We start from the raw sequence: 13,775 nt of genomic DNA on the forward strand, positions 1-13,775 counted from the left end.
AATATCTTAAAACACCAGTACAATAAATCATGTTCTGCTGTCTCAGCTGAGAAATAAACAAGCAGCAGAACATGAAAAATAAATAACAACTTTAAAATGTAAGAAGTTTTCATGTTAATTATCAAGAAGCAAATGTAGTAAAAGCGACAAGAAAGTTGTTTTTACAAAAGTCCTGTTAAACCTGATACTACTCTTTAATGTTTACATTTGAATGTTCCTGTTTTAAGACATTTTTAATAATTACTTGCAGGTACCTGATCTTGCAACACTCAGAGACATCATGCAAAGAACAACCTAGATGCCAGTTTACATAATAAGGTACATGCAGCAAGCAGAATTTATTTTTGATGTGTTTTTCCTATATGTACTTCTGGAAGAAAACACAGTTCTGTTAGTAAAGCAATGTAAAATCATAGAAAATTATGAAACTGAATTTGTCATTCAAATGAAATAATTTAAACTTGACACAGTTCCAGGCCAGAAAGGTTAACAGCTGTGGAAGATCATTCTTTCACAAATCTTGGTGAACAAAATAAGAAAATCCTTGCCTTTCAGTTGCTTCCAAAACCTCATTTAATAAAAATTCACATGAAACAAAAGAAGTTGAGACTTTCAAGGCAAGTGAAACTGCAAAAATATTTCTGAGATGCTTAGGGTAAATGTGGTCACTGCTTTGCACTATTATAATCATTAGCATAAACCAGTTGCTGTCCTGCTGACAAACATTAGATGGCACTTTGGAATTTAGCAGTTCCCATATAAAGTTGCAGAGCACATACTTAAGAGATGAAGTGTGAGACATGAAAGTGAGGTACTGTTGATGTTAGAAAAAGTGAGATTTCTGCAAAGGCATGCATCTTTGAGCTAGAAGATGTATTTTTCAACCTACACATGAAAAACTATAAAATAGCATATATTTAAATTCTGAAAAAACAGAACACTGTGTTGGAAAGAATTCTTTCCTTACCAGACAGAGGATCAGTTCCTCAGTTCCCTTTTTAAAAGTAGGTCCCAAAGGATTCATTAAAAATTTTTAAAAATAGAGTTGCTGACAAAGATTTATACAACACTTCTCACATAACACATCAGATTTTGAGTAGATTCTGCTGCATGCCAGCAGATCTGAGCCCCAAATAACTAGTAAGCAAAGTACCTAAACCCCAGTTATCAAATAAATCCCTCTGGAAAGCACTTCACAGCTTTTGATGCAGCTGGTCAAATCTGAGTTGTTGCTTAAATAGATGCTAATACTTCCATTCACTTTTGTATCCATGTTTTTACCATCTAAGGCCTTAAATGAAGACTGAAGAACAATCACAGGGGAGAAGCTATGACAAGGAATAGAAGAACCAGGAAATGTAAATTCTTGCAGGAATATGACTTGAGCCATCTTTCAGAGGCTCTTATATGATATATACCATGATGCCTGTTGCACGAGCTCTCTTTTTTTGTTAACCCTGTGCTATTGCATTCCTTCTGTAATACAGGAAGCAAGTTCTACGATTTCTTTTGGAATTTGGGTAATCCCAGCAGAAAGGCAAACAGCAGGAGCTCCTTGAGCTCACAGTGGTGCAGCATGCCACACTGTCACTTTGGAAAGTCTCTATTTGAAACACATGCAGTAATTCCAAGGGAGCTACTGCTTTGGCTGAATTCATGTAAGGTGCAGGCTGGCTTAGCAACACTGTCTTAAGCCATCTGCAGTGCTCTGGCCTGGAGTCACACCAGTTCCTTGCTTCCAGCTTCTGCTGTTGCTGAGCTATCAGCAAAAGAACCCAGCTCTCACAGTAAACCAGGAGTTGATACTTTCACAGACGTGAGACAATGTCCATAAAAAAAGGTGGCAAAAGCTCCAATCTCCAAGCAAACAACTATTATCATCTCCAGCACAGAGGAAGCCAGGGATGGGATCATACCTCATGCATGGGGAACAAGTTTCCCTGAAAAGTAGCTAAGTAACAGTTTCTGATCCAGTTCCTAACTGTGCTGGGATTCACAGGTACTGCAAATCTCTCTCAGCTCACACCGATTTCTGATCTAAGAACCCACTCTCCCATGGGAATCATATTCCCAGATCTCCACCCGCCCCCCGCCCTGCCTTCCCCTCCCCAGAACCTTTGAATAGTTGCACATACGCAGAAGCTGAAACCTGACCCAGGTCATTCCTAGAAATTCAGTAAGACTACTCATACATACTGAATTTACAGGATCAGGCTGATGGCATAGCTAGTGCATGCATAACTGCACAGTGACCTGAAGGCCAAAAGAACGCAAGAGCTGAATTACTGAGGGGGAGCTGAGAGCAGGGACACCAGCAGCTGGCTAGAGAACAGGCATGGTATGACTGACACCAAACCATACCATACCCCTGAATCAGAACTTACATTTCTATGGCTTCAACTGGTTTTATAAAGGAATTAGGACTATCCCTACAAATTATTTCAACATTCTGCCATCTACTCAGTACTAGCAGAAGCAGAACATGCATGGGTTAACTACCGATGAGTTTTTTTCTGGGTAGTTGGCACTGTACTAGGAAATAGTACTATAACAGGGGAGAGCTGTCATGAACCCACAGCACTGCTGTCTGTAACTGACCTTACCTGTAAGGCAAAAAAAATGAAAAAGGTCATTTTCCATGCTGTCAGTCCCTTAATAGGAGCACAAATATGCTATATAACAACAGAAGCGAAGAGGCACTACAAACTAGAACTAATTGCGTAAAACTTTTCATGCAAAGTATATGAGATGGAAAGGAGAAAAAAAGGTAAGCTGATGACTCAGTGCAGCTCAGAACCCACTTTTGCTTTTTCTCTGCATATGTACAAACATACACACACTATTAATGCACCCACGTTCTTACTATCAAAGCAGTGGAAGCAGTTTCTACATTCTACACAGTCTGCACTATGTTAAGTGTGGAGCAGAGACTCTTAAATAAAAAGTAATGAAATACAGACAGAAGAGTTATTGTTGCCCAAACTCTAACTCAGAAAGGTTAACTTGATTTTTTTTCTTAGAAAAGCAATTTGAGGTAATCTTCCTGTATTTTTTTTAAGTTCTCACCATGTGTTCTGGTGTGCTTTAGAGTTCACCTTCCACTTGAAACTGACCCTCAATTCAAAAAATGTCATTTTTGGCGTAAGTCACAGGTACCTCTCAGATTAACATAAAGACTGAAGAATACTGGTGCTTACTTAGGGCTACAAAATATCTGCCTAAAAAATAATAACAAAGGAAAATATGTTTGTTAATTTTTAAACAGGTGTCATTTCTCTGGAGCATAAATTGAAATAGTTATGATCCAAATCATAATTCAAAATATTCTGTAGGTTTTTTCCATAAGCCGATTTTCCTTGAACAGTTATAATCATATTTGCAAAGTGAAGAAAAAACAAATTTTATTAACTTGGTTGACTACTTTCAAGTAGTCTTGACTAATTTCAAGATGGCCTTTTGGGGTGTTATTTGTTGGGAGGGGGTTTGTGGGTCTGTTTTGGTGAGGCTGTTAATAGAAAAAAAACCCAACTCCACAGAACAGTATGTGATTTAAGTTTCTTCATTCCCACTTACCTCTCTGCCTTCCTTTCAGCTCTATTTTGTTAATAACTTGGTTAAACACAAAGTTAGGGAACATTTGCACCAAAACTATGTATCAAGTTATGAAAAAGCATGGTTGACATATGTCAGACCTGGAAAATCACATGAAAAAAGCTCTTACCAGTTACAGAGATAGGACACTAATTAAACATGACAGAGAATTTTGAGCCTGTCTTTATGACCATACCTCTTAACAAATGAATAATTACGGTGGCAGTAAAAAAAGACTGACTCAAAAACCTCGTCACGTAAATTATTTGGTTTTTCCTGACTTGTATTTAAGCTATTTATTATTGTGTGTATTTCCTTAGTTCAGAAGCAACAGCTTTTGCATTGTTCTAACTTTACCACTTTTGGGGTGGCCATGCATAAAGGGGAACAATCCATTAAGAGGACTTATACAAGATGTATCTGTAACAGTGTAATTCACCATACCTGGCATCACCCTAATTCTATTCTTTCAGTTTAAAGAACAGTGAGAAAAAAATCCAAACCTGTAGTGAAACAGTTAAGCTAGTACAAAATGACTGTAAAGCAGGCTTCAGTGAGTAATTAGTAAGCCTTTATAAATGGAATAATCACAAGCCCTATTTCAGAGAAGTCTGTCTCAGTCACGTCTAAAGGACCGAATTATTGTGCACAGTATTACAAAAGGTACAAGCAAGCTCAGTTCTGCCTCCAACACCATATTCATGCTGTGTTAACTACTGCCATTGCACAATCACGCACAAGCCAGCCAGGGCTGGCTTTACAAGTGACAAGTGAGAAGCCTGTACAATAATGTCTATTATGAGCTGTAATAGCTACATAAATACGAGATATTAAGCTGTATTCATCTGTATCACATCACGCTAATTCAGCTTGGTTTGATTATGAGAAATTTCAGCCCATATAATGCACTTGCACACTTAACCATTAGGAATCTCAGCAAGCCTGATTCTCACATGGTGTGAAAAAGCAAAACAGATTGACAGGATGAAACCTTTGAAGCTGCTGGCCTAATGCTGAGTCAAAAATTCATCAGTGAAGCAGGCTGGATTGAAGTTTTAAGTCAAAACAGGATCAAAACCTTGTATTTTGCTTTTGAAAACAAAATAAGCTATTTTATCGCTCCTTTTAGGGGATGAAACCAGTAACTAAAACTGATTAAGTTGCAATCATAGATCTCTTGGCACATGTTGACTGACAGACTGCTAGAAAGCATACCATAAACACTACAGCCGTCATTCAATCAGTATTTACTCCTCAGCAGCCTTTACCAGTTCTGTGGTATCAGGATGAAAACAGAGCTTCCTTCTTACATGAACTACTGTTTGATGTGTATATGTATGATATTTTTGTATTCCATATGTATACGTATGATGTTGTTATATTCCATAAAGTACAGCAGAATTCCATAATACTTGCAATAAGACCACCAATTTAACGGCACTCGGTTTTAAACAAAAATATCCTTCTAAGACAAAAATGTTACACCTGAGTGCATTTACGCTGATGAGCTTTTTTACTAACAGGCTTTGGAAAAACCAAGTGGGAATATTTATATTATACTAACACATATGCACACACAGTCTCCACTTTGGGTTTAATCTATTCCAGAACCTCCTTAGCCAAATGTACCACATGATATATCTAAGAAAAATGCAAATATAAAACCACCCCAACAAACCCACCACAGGGAACCTAAATGAATGGAAACAACAGTCAAATTAAATAAATTTTTAATTATTAGATGATTTTGTCAATACAAAGACTTCTCAGATCAACTTATGTTACGTCCTACAGGTATGACTCAACCTGATAAGACTCTGCACCAGCATGCAAAGGGCTGATTTCTGTTATTTACATCATGTGAGGTTTGGCAGCTCCCACAGCTTTCCCACCTGTAAGAAGGGGGATAACACCTACCTTTTTTATAACACGAACCCCTCTTAAAGCCCTACAGGTCACTGCAAAATCACTGAAGTCAAAGCACTGTTACAGTGCATTCGTAGGCAAAAGAGGTTTATTGAATGCTATACTTGATTTTGGTTATGAAACACTAACAGGAATGGAAATTGTCAAGGTGTACCGATAGGGAAACAATCTCTGAATGCAAACCTTGTTGTTCAGCTTCCCAGCTGATCAGACTTGACAGAGCTTCTCTGAAACCCATGGAGCCATGCCAATTTAAACCAGCTCAGGATAGAGCCTTGTGTTTAATAAGTTTCACATGTCTGATGTTTTAATAAAAGTAAAAAAAAAAAATTTCTTTATTATTAAGAAGTTATGCTCTGAATGGTTAGCTATCCAGTGACAATATTGCAGCTTTGTGCATTCAGCCCACTATAGTATGTGCCCTATACATGCACTTTCGTATCTCCTCCCTGTCCAACTTTAGTTCCCACTGTGAAAAGCAGCAGAAGGCTGATTTGAAAAGAAGTGAAATAGAACCAGGTAGATTAAATAGCCCACACATGAAGATTACTAAGATTTATCACACTTGTAAAAAGCACTATCAAACAGATACTTTAACATATATAAGACACACTATATGTGAGGTACTACTCACCAAGAAGCTTACTGGACTATGTCTGCATTGGTAAATTGATAAAAATGCAAAGACTGCCAAGACTCCCATGACTTGGGATATTATAACAACCAAAAAAAAGGTTGGGTTTGTTTGGGTTTTTTTTACGTTCTTCACTGCAAAAATTAGAGACACAAACACAAACACACACTAAGAGACAGCTCTGCTCTTTTTAGTACAACCAGATTTTCGCTTTCAGAAACAAATAGCAATGGCCAGCCATGTGGCTCCTACCACTCAAAGACAGAATAGGAAATAAGAGTCAAGAACATCCTTAAAAACTGGAAGGAGATTTTTATTAACTGGATAAAAGCTCTGTGATTAAAATTTCATTAAGTGGTGCATTTTTCAGAGTAATGCAATGGTTTACATCGAGTAACTAATGACCTTTTTGTCCAGACGGTTCTTAGACTGGAAGAGCACTTTATTTGGCCACTCCAAAATCCACAGTAATGCATGTACAACGTTGCACATCTTCAGAAGTTGAAATACCCTAATTCAAGTCACTGGCTGTACACTTGGCAACAAATTCTAATCAACATCAGCTTTAAAGACTGGGGACGCTACATAGGGCAGAAGTTCCATTTACCCACTTGTTCAACAGCATTAACCACACACAGCACTTTTATCCCTCTTCACCAGAAAGCGTGCTGGTTGAAGCTAGCTATCCACATGGCAGTAGCTGATTATTGCCTCTTGCAGGAAGGAGAGATGGGTACAAAACCTCTGCACAACCTGAAGGCTTGGCAGGCACTGACTTCTACAGTGGGCTATGGAAACACAAATGCTTTGGCCACTACCTAATAACAGACTCTAATATTAATGGGAGACATTTCAGCACCATTTAGGACCTCTTATTGTGAGGACAGTATCTGCCAGAAATCTCACCTCTGGGAAAAATTCCCATGAAAGAATAATCTCAGCTATTTCTAATTAATATCTAATTAAAAAATACATTAATGATTTGTTTAGACTGTCCAAGTAATCAACTTCTCCCACGAGAAACAACTTTAAGATAGTTTTTAGAAAAATCCTACATACTTTCTTCATGTAAAATTAAGAATCACCAATTCAGAGAATGGTTGGGGTTGGAAGGGACCTCTGGGGACCACCCAGCCCAGCGCCCTGCTAGAGCAGGGTCTCCTACAGCAGGCAGCACAGTCTCGCTCCAGGCGGGTTTGAATGGCTCCAGAGAAGGAGACCCTACAGCCTCTCTGGGCAGCTTGTGCCAGGGCTCTGTCACCCTCAAGGTGAAGTCGTCCATGTACATGTTTTGGGGCACTTGCAGCACATCCCTGACTTTATTTGCAGATCTGATATTTCTTGTCAGGGGGCAAAAAACACGATGCCATATACACTCCCAGCAAATGTCAACAAGCACACCACAGTTCACATGTTCCATTCAAGTATTCTGAATTCACGCTGACCAGTAAGTGAAGGAAGTAGCTAAATGGGCTGCCTAGGACAAGGAGGTATTGTTATGGAATGAGTTTGAAGCTAGTATTAAAACAAAAAACAAGAGAGAGACCAGCAAAAAAATCTGGAATGAATTATTAGAATTGTTATTTGCAGAAGACCTTGATTTCGTTTTTTGAGGACTTCAGAAAACTGTTATGCTTCTGGCACATTGCCTATATACTAGTTTTCTTTTTCTAAAATAATAATAATAAAAAAGCTTAGTTTTCTTTCCCAAGATGGGAATAAGTTTGAGAGAGTATACTACAAAAAAGTACTGAGAGACTATTAACAAAGCCCTGACTATGCACACTTCCCTAACAAATCCCTTTCACAGATTCCACTTTGACAATCAAGCAACACGGAAAACTGATGCCTGGTTGTAGAGATCATTACAGATTATTTGGCATTCTCATAAAATGGAGTTAACCCTCTTTTTTCCCCAAAAATTCTACTCAGAACAACTAGATTACGTATAATCACCTACAGAACTTTCAAATGGAAAAGCTACTACTTATTTTGTAATATTACAATAAAAGGTTGAATAGGGTGATAAGAAATCAGTCCTCACTGAAACACAGCTTCAGAGACAGTTGCATTTCACTATAGTGCATGAGCAATACTTACAGACAGCAGTGTCTTTTGCTCTGTGTACTCTTAACAATGAAATGCAATATACAATAGTAAAGATTAAATCATTATGTATTCTGAATAAGACTGAATGTACAGCTTTTATCCTTCATTCAAACACTTTCATTAATTCTAGTAAGTCAGGCAGAAATTTGGCCCTCGGTACATTTAATGAAAATTCACATAAATAACCTTACATTAATTCTTCACTGTGCAAATTTAGCAATTTTATTTCATATACAAACTACTCTAAAAACCTCAACACAAATTATTTATGAACTGGAGTTCACCCCTCGCCCACTGGCAATGAGCTAAGTGTACACAGATTCAGTCTAGGGTCACTTACAGGGGCTGCTTCTCCATAAGAGTCACGTAGACCCCAGTAACTTAAAACTTTTTCATTAAGTTTTCTTGGAAGTGGTTAGAGCTTAAGCCATAACACTGCAAAAAACTCATGCTTCATCAGTTTTCTGGATAAGGAATTTCATTTTGGAGCTATTAATCAGGCACTTTGCGCAAAGTCATTCAGAAAAAGTGAAGGTGAACTTGTCCTTTTTCTATTAAAAAAAATACATAAGCACACATCTTCCCTCTCCCCAGCCCAGCTGCTAATCAGAGGGTAACAACCTACAGCTCCTACCAGCTACTGTCAGGCTTTTAGCCTAACCAGTGTGGGCTGCTCCTTTCACATGACATCCCATATTCAAGCATACACACACACAGAAACATGGCAGTTGTTAATAGAAAAGCTGCGCTAACTTAATATAACGTAAAATCTGCCCGAATACAGCTCATTGCAAGTACAATTGTAAAACACCCTGGTATAACTGGGAAACAACTATTAGAATCCCCATAGCCTAGAGTTTCTGTCTGAATTGAACAATGTTTTCTCAGGAAGCAGGCCTTCACAAATGGTGCTATTGCTTCTGCATGACTTACCTTGCATGTCAGAGTGACTTGCGAGCTTAAAGTAATTTAGAGATGTAAGTTTATCATTGCTCGTTTAAAGAGTTAAAAAACACATACCAAGCAAAACAGTATTTAGAAACCTAAGGCTACCACAAAGCCAGTTTGCATCATTAAAATAAAGTCTATCAGTTCAATAAACATGAGAAACAAATTATGAAGTTCTCCCTACACAAACAATAAGACATCGCAGGAGGGAAATCCCTGCTTTTCACGCTGTTCCCTCTATTCAAACTCCCAACTATTTCTAATGGAAATTTTGTTTGCTATGGAGATGATTCAGCCTTCTTTTTCAATCACCAGCACATCACCATACTTACAGCAAGTGCATAGATTTACAGGAGGGTGGGAAGATTTCTCTTTAGGGTTTAATACTCAAGGATGTATGCATTTTTAAAAGTATCCCATGAGCCAAGAGGAATTAAGAACAACTTTTAAGTCAAGGCTCTGAAGTCTGAGCTACCAAATTAATTGATGAAGCATACCAACTCTGGGGTATCAGAAGATAAGCTACAGAATGAAATGCTGACGACAAACAAGATGCACCTGACTTTCTGGAATGGGAAATTCTGGTATAGATGAACTCTAGCAACAGGTAAAATGAGCAGGCTGTTACCTGCAGTACAAGCTGCTGCCAGGCGGTTGCCAGTGGCTGACCATTGCCAATGTTGCAAATGCTCATTCGGTCTGCTGGCTGATTGGCACGCTCAAGTTGCAAGGAGACATTGCGCCGCTCTTCCTCAAGTGCACGGGTAAGCCGCTCGAAACGAGCTTCTTGCTCTTTAACAGATGCTAAAATGCTGGCAGCAGACCTGATATCATAGTCATCCATGATTGTTTTCAAATGCTCCTGCCTGTTAACTGACCAGGGCAAATGGAAAGGGTTAGGTAGAGGGGTGGGGAGGGCACAGGTCAGAGGTTAAAAATAAAAATGCACATCGTTAGTCACCCTACTAAAATACTGTTCACTCTAAGAAGCAAACTGCAGTGCTCTTTGAAGACTTCCTTTCATCCACTGATTTGATTTTAAATTAAAAGTAATTAATCCAAGGCTTCCCTGTTCAAAAAAGAAAAAAACCCACATGCTCACCTTGGAGAGAATTTGTATGTAATTCTTTGATCTTTTTTGCTCTGACAAAGGTTTCCATCCCTCTTGCAAAGTTAATTTCACTGTACAAATAATAATGTACTTAAAAGAAATACATAAAAAAAGATATGGCTTTGGAAGGAATGAGGAACACAATCTTTCTCACTTTAAAGACAAAAATTCCAGGTGTCTAACAGCATGACAAGTTTAACATTTTTCAAGACAGGAAATTCACGGTACAAAAAACCAGTTGTGTCCATTTTTTTCCAAGCAAATGGACACCCCCCCCCCCCCACACACACACCACCCCAAGTTTAGCTGAAATAGGTTTCATTTTTAAATTATAAGAGTACACTGTAATATGGAAAATATTCTTAAATGCAGACAGGGCAACTGCAGTTGAAATGTGCTTGATGATTTCAGCATGGTAGCCAATGAAACAGTCCTTCATGCAGCCGTTTGCTAACAATGCAAATGAAAAAGCCAAAATCAAGCATCTTCCATGGAAAACACACAGGATTGCTTGTCTCAATGCAGGAAAAAGAACTCAGAAACCAGCTAGGTGGGATGTATCTTCTGCCTTATGCCTTCTCTACCAGGGTTATGAAGTATTCCATTTAAAATCCTATCTCCATCTATATGGTGCATGCAGCAAAACTGCCTACTGATTCCACAGACCTGTAATGTGAACATTATTTAAAATGAGTCCCAAGAGTATAAAATCAGCAATGTAATATAAGCTTAAATGGTGGCTTCAACAGAACCCTTTCAACTGTCTACAACTAAACTACTTAGTGCACCTCCGAGATGAACACAGAGGCAGAATTTTGGCCAGCTCCTGTAATTCCAGAATAGTTCACATTCTGCGCTGAGAGTTAAGTCCCTAGAAATTGTCCCTTGACATGCAAATTGGGAGCGATTCTTCCTGCTGCCAGAGGTTCTTTGTTTTCCATCTATCAACAAGGATTTCCATGAGCACTGATAGTACCAAACCCTGGTTTCCTGAAGCTTTGCATTTCATCCTTCAGTGCCTTTACAAGATGCACCCACTCAGCTGATGCTTTTTCCAGGACTGTTACATTTATCAGGTGTCTCTCCTGTGCTGATTCTTTGGTTACTAATGATAACCAAGTCATATACTGTCATGTTCCCAAAAGAGGGATATTAGTAGATATTAAGCTGCATGTTTTCACAGTTTATTGGAAACTCCTAAGTAGGCCCAAGGTCTCCCTTCTTTTGTCGTATATGGTTGAAATCATCCAACAGGCCCCAAAGGCACTGGGACAGAAGTAACAGACCCAAGCCCAATGACACATAACTTGACTTCACAGCAAATAACCTGCCAGTAGCTCTGTGGTTCGCTGTTAACTCCTAGGGAGTTGCTGTTGAGGGGAATCAGGGTAATATGAAATTACGTTGGAAACAGTGTAAGGAGTACTATGCATTAGTCTTATAAAGTTTACATGTAACCATCATTTGAGCCTTTCATGTTTTCAGACCAGTAAGAAGTGACATTTCACTTCTATTGAGATTCTGAAAGAAAACCAGAAACCATCAAAGGGTTTTCCACATGTCACAAACTAGTCAAATACAGACTAGGCTGTCCACTTCAGTGACCTTCCACTCTGAACCTTGTTTTGCCAGATTATTAAGAGCCTATAAACCCTTCAAAGTACATTGGTTTCTGCAAAGGAGAATCACAACCATCCAAAAGGGTAGTGTGACTCAGGGGAAGCCTGTACCACACAGGACAGGACCGCGTGACTCACCTGCTGCCTCTCGGCATGATTTAGCCCTGGCACAGCTGCACATAAACACAGCCAGACTTTCTGGACCTACGCTGGCTGATGGGCAGCCAACTTGCAGGCTTCTGCTTTTGTGCTTCCCTGCTTTGCACAGATGGAGACAGCTCTGTTTGTTGTCTTTCCTGCCAGGAGCGCAGACACTCTCACAGACTCCTTAGAGGGAGTGTGAAAGAAGTGGGACTTCACAGACCCAGGCACTAGTCATATTTTGGGAAAAACACACATGGGGGTTGGGGTGGGGGGCATTTCTAACTATATCTTCTTTTAAGACAGCTACCTGGTTACCAATTATCACTGCCCTTATGCTAGAGCAGAGGAATAGTCTGACTGACACACAGATCCAAATACACCTCAGACAAGGGGATGCTCCAGGGCCAAGAGAAAAAGAGTCTGGACGGGTCAGGGATTAATGCATGGAGACAGTCTCTTTAGAGGTGCTGCAGAAAAACTCAAGCTTCCTCAGTCACTCCCCGCAGGGGCCCATCCTTCAGGCAATTCACTGTCTGTAGCTAAAACAAGCTCTGTCGCACATGTGACTATGATATGACATAGCTGTTACCTTTTGGGGGCCCAAGAGGCTGGTTACTTCTATGGCCTAATTTCAAAAAGTGAATCAAGTGGGGACGTAGGAAGATGAAAAAATGTAAACTACAGCAACAGGCTCCGTTTAGAATATATAATGTAAGTTTCTAAGGAAAAGCATTACCAATAGCACATGAAAAATTGAGAAGCACCTCCTCTAATACAGATTCTGAAGCAGTAACAGCTTTAATAATAAAAGTCACAGTTGATGACTGAGCTGGTATATAACTTTCAAGTCACATTCTGAAAATGTGACAAAGATCCCATTCAGAAAATCCTTAATGAGCTATAAGCCCTTGATGCCACACATGAGAGAACCTAGAAAATTTGGGTTCTATAAATGGTACAAATCTCTAGAGAGCTACAGGGATCTCCCTGCAGAAAATATGTTAACCTCCTTACAACCATAAATATTGTGCTTCTTTTCTCTGTGCAAAGAGAAACACAGGCAGAATATAAACTGTATAAATTTTCAGATGTACAATTAGTGACCATAAAAATCCTAATTGCTATGCAGAAACGGCAGCAGGACCAATAACTGCCTTTTAAGAACTGTTGGACAAAGACAGACTTCTGCATTTCAGATGTATTATTAGCAGATAAATACTTGCTTGCTGTTGATTGCACTCCCAATTATTTATCCAGGGTTTCAACAATTTACATTATCAGCAGTCTAGACTAGAGGAGAAAAATAGAAGTACTGACTCATGAGTTAGTTACTCAGGGTGCCACTTGCAATTTACTAGCATTTGTAAAGAAAGTGCATTGAAAAGGGTATAAATAAATGAAAATATAAGACCTATAGCAGCCAGGTAAAGATTATTCCTTATGTTGCACTTCTAAACACAGCAAACACTTGCCTAGAAAGTGTCAAAGGCTACGCTGACAGCAGCAATCTTTCTCCTGCCTACGTGACTCTAAATATATTAGTGTCGCATTAGAATTAGAGCAAAGTAAGAGGATCTGTTTCTTCTGACTGTTCCTATGAAGAACCAGTGCATCAAAAGGCTTCCTAGAAGTCAATACAGCTTAAGTGCTCAATGGGGATGAAAACCACCCTGTGCAAAGAGCTGAAAAGGGG

At 39.1% G+C, this 13,775-nt stretch overlaps 1 protein-coding gene across 10 annotated transcripts in view; it reads right to left on the reverse strand.

Moving 5' to 3' along the window:
* The window catches only part of ARVCF (ARVCF delta catenin family member), a 290,550-nt gene that overhangs the window by 162,262 nt on the left and 114,513 nt on the right, over positions 1–13,775 (reverse strand). For 5 of the 10 annotated variants that reach the window (XM_056338360.1, XM_056338354.1, XM_056338370.1 and 2 more), the window contains one exon: positions 9,837–10,081. The exons of the other annotated variants lie outside the window; for them this stretch is intronic. In XM_056338360.1, coding sequence (XP_056194335.1) covers positions 9,837–10,052 — 216 coding nt within the window. In that variant the 5' untranslated portion in view covers positions 10,053–10,081. The remainder of the gene's footprint in view (positions 1–9,836; positions 10,082–13,775) is intronic. 10 annotated transcript variants of the gene reach the window in all.

This window comes from Falco biarmicus, chromosome 1 (genome assembly GCF_023638135.1).
Source record: "Falco biarmicus isolate bFalBia1 chromosome 1, bFalBia1.pri, whole genome shotgun sequence".
Classification (NCBI taxonomy): Eukaryota; Metazoa; Chordata; class Aves; order Falconiformes; family Falconidae; genus Falco; species Falco biarmicus.